At 40.8% G+C, this 10366-nt stretch overlaps 1 protein-coding gene across 4 annotated transcripts; it reads right to left on the bottom strand.

Moving 5' to 3' along the window:
* Nucleotides 1–1519: 1519 nt before the first annotated feature.
* On the bottom strand, nt 1520–10328 carry YOD1 (YOD1 deubiquitinase). Of its 4 annotated transcripts, XM_084866061.1 has the most exons (4): nt 10008–10066; nt 9035–9178; nt 8498–8657; nt 1520–7221 (listed from the first exon to the last, which is right to left on the bottom strand). In XM_084866061.1, exons 2-4 carry the CDS (start codon nt 9119–9121, stop codon nt 6518–6520), a joined length of 951 nt encoding a protein of 316 aa, XP_084722187.1. In that variant the 5' UTR covers nt 9122–9178; nt 10008–10066; the 3' UTR covers nt 1520–6517. The 4 variants fall into 4 exon arrangements, with proteins under 4 accessions (XP_084722187.1, XP_084722188.1, XP_084722186.1 ...); XM_084866062.1 differs by lacking the exon at nt 9035–9178 and having other exon boundaries at nt 10008–10328; XM_084866060.1 differs by lacking the exon at nt 10008–10066 and having other exon boundaries at nt 9035–9994.
* Nucleotides 10329–10366: the final 38 nt, after the last annotated feature.

Below are 10366 nucleotides of genomic sequence, written 5' to 3'. Positions count from 1 at the left end.
TGCAATTATTTCTGCAGCCCAATTCATATCACTCTGTTGGGAATCAGAATCACAGTTAAGTAATATTGGTATTTCATTGTCAAATCTACTATAAATCCAGGTTTTCCCCATGCTGGATTCATGTAATAGATTGTTTTAGAAATGAAGGGGATTTCACATTTATGAGTATATAATCTTAGGGTTTTCAGCCTGCTGTGATTTTTGAATTGTCATTTATTGACTATCCAACTTCACTGGGCTTATATTCTTTATATGTAGTAAATGTATTTAATTAGTGCATGAATGGAAATTGCATGAGGCCAAGAACACAGGACAGATGTTAAGCCATCAGTTCTCTCCAAGCTGATAATTTAAACAACCATGGTTATACTGGTGGTTCTCCAATTTCATCATGAACCAGAATCACCTGGAGGGCTTGTTAAAACAGGTTGACCTCGTTTCTTTCGGAGAATCTGAATGTGATGAATACATTTTGGGTACTGTTTTTTCAACCAGCTACCACTGCACACACCATGAGATTTCTTACAGACCTTTTCATATGAGGTTTGGCCTGATTTATTCTTACGCTGGAGTTATACTGACTCCAAAGATATATTTACCCTTTGCACTCCGCTGTCCCCTCTTAGGGGACATCGGAATTCTAGCATATCACTCGGATGTCCCCTCTCAGGGGGGACATTGCAGTTTATTAGTGATTACGGGGAATTGAGTTAATTCCTTCCCTTCCCACTGCTGGAGCAATGCAACAGGCAACCGTGTGAACTTTGACACAAAATTTTCAAGATGTCAGGGTCTTAATGATTTCTAGATTTAAAAAAAATTTTTATTGATTTTTTACAGAGAGGAAGGGAGAGGGAGAGTTAAAAACATCAATGAGAGAGAAACATCAATAAGAAGCAGATACATACTCATCGTGGTAGCTGGTAGCCAATGTCCAGAATGGTTCGGAGTGCAAAGGGTTTAGTCCTGGTGCACAAATTAATTAATTACATTATGGTTCCATTTCCATAATTTTAAAACTTTCAATGAGAAGGATAAAGGGTTCAATTTAGTTAGAGCCTAAACTGGCCAAGTCTAGTAACGCCAGTGTTGTTTCAAATAAATGTTTAAATGTCAATGTTGTCAAAGATTAAGTAAATTCTCCAGGAGAGATGTTGGGGGCTCCAAATAGATCTAAGTTCGCACAGCTCTCCTTTATAAACTAAGGGAATATTCAGCCTTCACAACTGGACAATTTGTCAGCAACAGACATTGAATTACAACTCTCAGGAACTGACTGCACAACAGAAAAGATGGAGTTAGGAAGGGAACTTTCAAATGCCCTCTGGTGTTACAAAGAAGAAATGTAGTTTCTTCTGCTGAAATCATTAAGACTCCACCCACAGAGTGAGATTTGACAGATTCTGATACACAAGACAAAGCAGTGGTCTATTAGCTTTTGATAATGAATACTATGCAACTTGAGTATAGCAGCTGTTCACTGGCCCTCTTACCTCACCCCCAAATATGCTCAGATAACAATATTTTCACTTCATTTATTCCTTTAAAACAAGTCATTTCATACAGCATTTGCATATTTAAAATCATACACTTCATAAATAAAATTAATGCATCTTAATGACAATGGCAATATCACATAAGAATTGTACAAAATAAAATTGGACATCTCCCAGGTAGCATCAGTGCACCAACTGAAAAAAAAAAAATAATACTGACAAACAGACCAAAGAACATTTTTTAAAACCACAAAGCACTGTCCATTTTCATTAAGGAAAATATTTTTAACAAGAAAACCAGAACTTTGTTCTGGTTCGCTCTTCCCTACTACTTTTCAAGCCACCGTCTAAAGCTCTTGGTCTGACAGTCTTTGTGGTTTTCTTCGTGCTTCAGGTATTCCTCTTCTACTGCATTCATACAGAAAATATATCCTGCTTCACAAGCTATCCATATTTATTTTGTACCTTAAACTGAATTCAATACTTTTTAAAAAGAAGGATTATTTTGTTGAGGAAATTGTATTTCCTGTAAACAACTTTGAGTCCTGAATGGCACCAAGGTGAACTGGAGAACTGGATGCCCTGGTCCTTTCAAGTAACGTCTGGGCTACAAACTACACATCCCACATCAGTTAGAAAGTCAGGCTTATGCTATCGTAGTAGACATCCTAAAGCTTTCTTCGGTCAATCTTCTTTTTGTAACCTACAACTTCACCAAATCATCCCTAAACTCCAGTTGCAGGTTTGTATTTTTTAAAAACAAGTATAAAAAGGCATCATACCAAAATGCTTATATTCATGGTTTTATACCTTAATGACTAGCTTTTCAGTTATGACCCTGCTACATTCTATGCCAGGGGAGAAGGCTTAAGTTCACACATAGGCATTGCTTGAACATTTTTCCAAAAAGCATAACTCATGACTAGGAGAGCAGCCATTTGAGGGTCCCTTCTGTTTAAGCGGTACTTTATCCTCCCACCCCTTTGTCCCTTCACTCTAAAACAGCATGGGAGGGCTAGCAATCTCTTTGAGAGTCATATGAACCAAGACTGAAATCAGCACCCCACAATTCAATTATCAATGTAGTAATTTCTTCAAACTCAAATATGCTAAGCACTATAAACACATTACCAGCCAATTTTTGCAGAAGAAAAAAATAAATAAAACCTTTTCCTACAGTCAGGAAAGCTTTACATTCTAAATAGGATGAAATGTGCTGAAATATTGTAACTTTTAGTTAATATTATCTTTAGTTAGTAAATAGCTTATTCAAATCAAGTGTTTCACTGTAGTCTTAAAAATGTTGCTTATTACGTATGATACTTTTAAGGCCTCTGACTCAAAAATCAGCTCCCTTAAAATAAGTTTGCCTAGAAACAAAAGATGAGTCTTTTCAAAGTTGTTACAGTCATCTTTGTGCTATAAGAACAAATCTGAATACTGCATTGTACAATGAACGATAAAGAACAATCACATTATAGAATTAACATTTTGAATGTTAGGGCACAGAGCATGCTCCTAAGTTACTGAAATTGTGTGCTGTTATCAAAACACCAGAATGTTGTACCACTGGATACACTATACACTGATGGTATTTGTTAATTGTGAGTAGCTGACTGTAAGAAGCTCAAGAATTATATTTTAATGTCTTTAAGATTCTTGGAGAGGGCTAACATGTAAACTTTTATTTCTTATTTTTTAAAGTGCTGCAAATAATAACAAATGCCTATTTCAACACATGATAGAACATAAGTCTTAATACATGGAAGTTTAGGAAGGCCATATAATTCGTAAAGAAAAAAATCACTCTGCCGCTAATCTTGCATATTTCTCATTCTAATTTTTTTTTTTTTTTTCAAAAAAGACAGAGAAAACTATATTTAGCTAGGGTAGCCTGCAACATCTATGTTTTAAAGCCTACATAGGATAAAAAGAATAGGCTTGATAATCAGATTAGGCATGTATAGATAATTCATTCCTGATTGATTTTGTGGGCACGTGAACTTCATGTAATAATCATGTAATAATCAAGTGGCATGACTACATTAGCTTTTTCCAATAGGGTCAAGCTGACCAGCAGCCAAACTCTCAATGTACCCATTTTTCATGCATGGGAAATAATTTTAAAAAATCAACCACAGATATTAACAGAAGATGGTGTCTTAATGTGGCTATCACCATCAAAAAATTATCAAGGATATAATTTTAACTTCTGAAATCACTCTCTCTAGAAGTGCATCTTTATAGCCCTACACCTAATTTTTAAATCCAAAGAGTAAGGCAAAGAATAATGGAAAGGAGTGGGGGACGGGAAAGTACAATCTTCATTCAGCCACTAATGTAAACAATTTTCATTTTAATTAAAAAAATATTATTGTATGGCAGTCAAAAACAATGACTAGGAAGAATGGTTTCATTCTGCTCAAGCATAAATTTAAGAAAAAGTTTCTTTTAATCCCATTGCAAGTACTAAATCCATAGGTTTTTAAATTCTCAAGAGTAGAATCTACACATTAATAAAGTAATTTCAAGAGTTTAATAAGTGCAGTAACAAACTATAAATTCTGTGAGGCTCATAAAATTGAGTTTAGAATGAGTACAAGCTTAGGTTAAGAGATCTTGAGAGATCAAGATCATCGATAAGCAATTAAGTCAAATGCTGCCATTTTGAATTCTCCATGATCAGAAATTAAAGTTCTAGTGCTGAATTTCAGCTGCTGACCAATTTTAAAAAGCCATTAATGACAGCAATGTCAGTTTCCCATTGGTGAATGGACAACTTAGACAACAGTAAACTAAAATAAAATAAGGTCCCCTGAACAAACACTTGACACTTGCTATCAAAGCATAAGTTTAGATATACCAAAAAAAAAAAAAAAAAAAAAAAAAAAAAAAATATTTTAAATAGAGGGGTTTAATTTTATAAAATATCAGGTTCTTTTTCTATTTGCTAACAGAACCCAATGCAGACAGAGTATACTCAATTTTAAAGTGACAGAAGTTTATGTTGGGAAACACATCAATAGATGCCCGGTACATTATAAGTTACTCAATAAATATTTGTTGAATGAACATACTTCTCTAAAATTCCAGTTAGTAAATGTCAACTTTAGCTTCTGAAGTACCTAAGAAAGGAAGGAAAACAATTTGATAGATGTTACCCAGTAGTATACTCTTCACTTAGAATTTTAAATTTAGTATTTTCTGGGAAAAAGAACAGATACAAAAACCTTTTAGGCTGGAGGACAGACAGGTACCAAGAGATTTTCAATCATATTCATTTGTACACATTATGATTGCCAAACATTAATGATCACAAACTTACAAGTGCTATTTTTAAGGCTCTGTAAAATAGAAAATTAAACAAGTTATATTGACCATAGCAAATTTTGCCTAAAGAGGCTATTCACATAAAACATACTAAAAAAAAAGGTCATCTAATGATTTCCTGTATATTTTGTGACTTGTTTCTTAAAGATACTTTTCCCCTACATTGCTTATATGTTCCCTAATTTAATATGGCTACCTCCACCAAGGGAAAGTGCTAAAAGTAAACCTCAGTTGTGTAACATTTGTCAACAAGATATGGTGAAGAAGATTTTAGTGCTTGCAAGTATACCATTTTAGTGCTTGCAAGTTTTCTAAGTGAGATACTTAATAAAAATGAGACCAAACTAACAAAACGTCACAACATTAAGCCTCTTCACATTATGTGAGCTAATACACATCAAATTAAAATTTAGCATCCCTGATCGTCAGAAGATTCATGAAAAGAGGTAGAAAATTTTTTATCTGGAAGATCTCAGAGAGTGAAGCTAAGTTTTAGAGGGTTTGCTTTAAGGATTAGCCCACCAAGCAAATGGCTATACATCTAATATTAGGAAGAAGCTTATTCAGGTAAGGCAACAGTTTTAAAACTGTCATATTTTGGAAATGAAACTAATTCATTCACATTATTATCCCAATTACTTTAAAACTCTTCAAAAGTCCAAGTAAGAGCTCAAGATCATCGATAAGCAAAGTTATATTCTGCAGAAAGGTGAAATTATTAAAAGAGCATTAGTGGCAGGATAAGGCTAAGATAAAAACATCATGTTTAGATAATCAAACATCTACCAAAAACCAAACCAAAGCGTAATCATTAGCACTTTAAAGAATTTTTTTTTTAGGAGTTGGAGGAAGTGCTCTTAAAAAGCTGAGGAAATTAAACCCCTTTAAATTAAATCTTTGTGTAAAAAGGCAAAATTCAAGCATTCAAATTTCATGGTACTTCAGTTAAAAAAATACCCTGCTGAACTAAAATTTATCCAATGGGACAAAGATTAATAAAGGAGTTGCATTAAAACACGAGGCAATGGTCTTTGAAAGCTTCAGCAAGCTGCTCAGGCACCTTATCCCTCATACATTCTACTTCTCCACACTAAAAACCCTAAATTGGGCACCAGCAGTTCCTGTTTTTAGGTAACATTCTCAGGGAAAGACTCATCCCTGTAAAAATTGCTTGTATTTGTAACTGGTTAAGCACACATTTATCAGATCTACGCAATATAAATAAAACCAGTTTTGACAAGTCTGTGCATCTTCTTTTGGGGAATCAATTCATAATTTAGACACTATTAACTCGAGAGTTTTTAAAAGGACGTATTACTGGAGACACTGGTTTCTGTCCTTCCGCTTTACCCCAAACAGGCAGCTGTTTTCTTCTACATGTTAACGCTGTTGGGAGCTAATTTACAAAATGAAAACTCAATCTTCAGGTTAGTGACAGTAGGTAGGAAGGACCACCTATTCTGTTACCCCCAGCACGAGGAGGGCACGTATCACCGCTGTAGACACATCTGTAAACTTGCACACTAATTTTAATCTTAACAAGGAATTTCAGTGCCTTCGTGGTTTTAAGTTAAAAGGATGATTCAAGCATTGTGTGTCCTTGGTTCTTTAAGGTTACGAATAGCTTATTGGAAAACCCAGAACCTTCTGGATCTGTGAGGTAGTAGGCTTCAGTCCTCATCATGCATAGATCACACTTCTCCGAAGTTGGTATGGCCCGTCTCCTTGGCATGTTCTCTTGCTTCTGCTTGTCCAATTAACCCCTTTTGACATATCATGCATCTCAGGGTGAAGCGGTTGACATCGGTAAACTGTCTCTTTCTTTTAGCTTCATCTGCTAATTCCAGTGCTTGTACCAGGACAATGTCATCATTCGAGGAGAAGATGGTCAGAGGAGGGGTGTCCGGGTCAGGGAAGTTACGTTGGAGCGGGTCATAGTGGACACCGTCATAAATAAGCAGGACCCTTTTGGAGTATCCTGCGTCTTCCCCAAAACGGTCAATCCTCACGGTCTGGGTATCCACCACACATATTTCGCATTGGTAAAATTTAGACAGAATGGATATCTCAATAGCTCCTCCCCAAGTGTCATCCCTTTTGATCCATTCACAGTACTCTTGATTTGTTTTGCCCAGGATGGCTTCGCTGTAGAAATCTGGATCACTTGCTACGATTCGTGCTATGAGGCGTCTCATCTCGGGGGCGCAAGCTGGATTCAAGACCCCTCCTTCCACCACATAGTACACGCTGGTAAAGAGGCAAGAGTTGTCTGCTGGGACCATGGTCCTGGTGAGCACAGGCACAGCTTCCCTGCCGTAACCAGGAGCACCGTGTCTGGTAAACGCAGGGGAGGCGTGGGGCCTGGCTTGGTCTTCTTCAACGATCAGCATGTCGCCTGTGAAAAGGAAAACACATCCAGAACTGCCAAGAAAGTACAGATGAAGCCAAGTCTGTTAATTACAAACAGAAGGAGCTAAAGTGTATATAAGCTGGGGTTACTAGGGAGCATACAGCTTGGCAAACAAGTGACTACCAGCTAATACTGTTTGTTCACTGGATCTTCATAAAAGCTCAAGACAGCCGAAACCGGTTTGGCTCAGTGGATAGAGTGGATAGAGCGGACTTTCAGGCCTGCGGACTGAAAGGTCCCGGGTTCGATTCCAGTCAAGGGCATGTACCTGGGTTGCGGGCACATCCCCATTAGGAGGTGTGCAAGAGGCAGCTGATCGATGATTCTCTCTCATCGATGTTTCTAACACTCTATCCCTCTCCTTTCCTCTCTGTAAAAAAATCAATAAAATATATATATTTTTTAAAAAGCTCAAGACAAACAAAGACCAAACATCTTAGACTGCAACCCAATTCTGCGAAGGGGTGAAGCACCTTTCACAGTTTCTTGAAAAGGTACATTTCAGGAACAAAATGTACCTTATGCTTGCTCCCTGTATTTAAAAAGCACCCATCTTCCACAAGCTGTTTATCCCGGTCTAGGCCTCTAGGGGGGGTTCTCTCTCCTTCTGAAAGTTATCCAGCCTGTTAGCTGTTTACAAGATCCCAGATAAAACAGCAGAAAGCTTTTCCCGATCAATATTGCTACTCCAGGCTTAGTGCTTGGATAGAAATAGCTGCTGCTGTTTAGCACCTGACAGGGCCTTTAGTTAGTGGATGTGTAAAAGCGAACCCTACAGTGAGGACACCTGCCGAAGGCGGTATCTGTGAAGGTGATGGCAAACACAAACCAGGGAAGCAAGCAAGAAAAGCATCTGCATCCTCCAGACCTGCTATCTTCTTTCAGTGATAAAGAGTCATCAGGACAGAGAAAACGGGTCCTACTTAATATATGCTTTTGTGGATGCTGAGGGGAAACAAAATGAATGAGATGTTTTCAAGACAGACTAGAAAGCAGTGTGAGGAAGGAGGGAAGGGGTACACTCAAAGGCTTGGAGCTTCTCGCATGGGCTGGGACCTCCCTGTCTCTTTTCAGCGTGTCCCGGCTTCCGCCCGAGTTCTCCGGGCTTCCATCTCCCCTTCGCCTGGTCCTCAAAGCCCCTGGCCGACCCTCAGCCACCTCGCCTTTCCGGGCTGTTCTCCCTCTTGCCCCTTGCAATCCTTCCAGGGTTTCCCCCCCCACCCCCATCCCCACCCTCTGGCCCCAGCCTCGATCCCCTTACCTGACTGGATGGGCAAATCCCCCAGCATGGTATCCCCATTGCTGAGGTCCAGGCACTCGGGCGGGTATCCCACGAGGATCCGCTGACAGTCGGGGGCGATCCCCGTGATGGCAGCGATTTGGCCCTGGAGCTCCCGCAGCCGGGTCCGGCTGGACAACTCCTGCAAGACATAGGTGCCGTCCTTGGCTTTGCAGCGGAGCCGCCACATCGTGTCGGTCCGGCCACCCATGGGCCTGACAGCCGCGGGGCCACCAGCCTTGGTCCCGGCAGCAGGATGGCAGGCGCCGCCGGGGCAACCAGCCTCCGGACGGACTCCAAAATGGCTACCCTTCGCTGGGCCAAACATCGCGAGAACTCGCCGGTGGGCTACCGTTTCCGCGATATTGATATTTCGGGGCAGCGGCGTTTCCGCACTCGGAGAAGAGCGGGTTCTCTTAAAGCGACAACAACGAGTTCCCCCACCCCCTGCCCCCCATCAGCAGCCGGAAGGCTGAAGACTTATCAGTATTTCTAAAGAACAAAAGGTCTCGCTGCTACCTGTAGATCAAGTGAGGTGCCATCCCAATCGGCCGCATATATGCTCAAGGCGAGAGGGCGGGGACGGAGCTCCTGAATCCAGTACATTGGAATGTGATCTTGCACTTAGCTGAGGTCGTTAATGGTTAAATGGGGGCTTCCGCACTACACCGGGAGAGAGAGAGTCATGGTTCAGGACGCAAATGAATGCCAAGAGTGGTCAGTGAGTCAAAGGGCCTGCCAGAAATAACCAGATCCTCGGGAACAGACTCATGGCTGCAGCAAACATGGACTCATCGAGGTTAAGGGGTGACTGGCCTTCCCACCTGCGGGAGGCTATGACCTGAAAACGTCCATTGGCCACATCAGAAAGCTCAGTATGAGGTCAGACTCATCCTGGGCTTATTGCCCTCGGCCCCCCAGGGCAATTGCTACACCCAGGGATGTGGGTGGCAGCGTGGAGGACTTCATGTGTGTCACCCACATTCCAGTTCAGGCCCCGAGTATACAAATAGGAAGCTGATTCTTCCCTCCCTGCCTTTGAGGATAACGAGTACTGTTGTCGGAAGAGAGGGTGGGGTGTAAGGGACTCATCGCCACTACATTTCACAGCAGCGTGAGAATGCTAGATGATGGGACCCCTTTCAAACCCTGTATTCCTAGAGCCAACGGCTGTGTCTAGCAAATAGATGCTCGGCCAATACTTGCCGAATGGATCTATACTCGCAGAGGGCAAACTAGCATAGACTGGGAGTTGTAATAGGGCTTCCAAGGGAAATACCATTAGAGCTGTTTGAAGGAAGATTTTTAACCCCCAGCTGAAGGAGACATAAAGACATCTCTGAATTTTACCTCTCTTGCAAGAGATTCATACTCATTGTCCTTTTCCCATCTCCATAGAGCAGTACGCCCAAACCTGCGTAGGGGTGGGGAATGGGGTTTATCCACAGAATCCAGCGCACGTGAAAAGTTTGTTTGAGATGTGCAAACTCACCTCCTCTGCACAGACCTCTACCTCTGAATGAGCTATAGGTAACCTTTGACTCTTTTCACGCCTCTCATGACCCATTTTCCTGCTGGAGCCGGTTTCCGCTTTGGTTCCTCAAGATGACCGTGACAGCAGGTACAGTGTGGGAGGCAGGAGGGGGCGTAATCAAGGTGGTAGACAGACGTCCATGGAATAAGTGGATGGATCCAGAGAAGCTCGCGGTTTAGCACTTAGTTGGTTTTCTTCATTTAGAAAGTCTCAACCTCTGAGAAAGATATGCAAACACCCTCAGCTGTCATCCGCTAGAGCGCGGAGGCTCCAGGAGGAAAGGGTTAACCTCCCCAAAGTTTTGGTCTTTCAAGTCA

Source organism: Pipistrellus hanaki (assembly GCF_964339955.1).
Source record: "Pipistrellus hanaki genome assembly, chromosome: 18".
Taxonomy (NCBI): Eukaryota; Metazoa; Chordata; class Mammalia; order Chiroptera; family Vespertilionidae; genus Pipistrellus; species Pipistrellus hanaki.
The sequence above is the reverse complement of the archived record's forward strand: the minus strand, read 5'-3'. Positions and strand labels throughout refer to the sequence as shown.

Excerpts from the sequence above, each read along its gene's own strand:
- YOD1 (XM_084866059.1), bottom strand. The coding sequence starts at position 8,843 with ATGTTTGGCCCAGCGAAGGGTAGCCATTTTGGAGTCCGTCCGGAGGCT. Across the intron at positions 7,222-8,497 it reads GGATTTGCCCATCCAGTCAG|GCGACATGCTGATCGTTGAA; the intron begins GTAAGGGGATCG and ends TCCTTTTCACAG.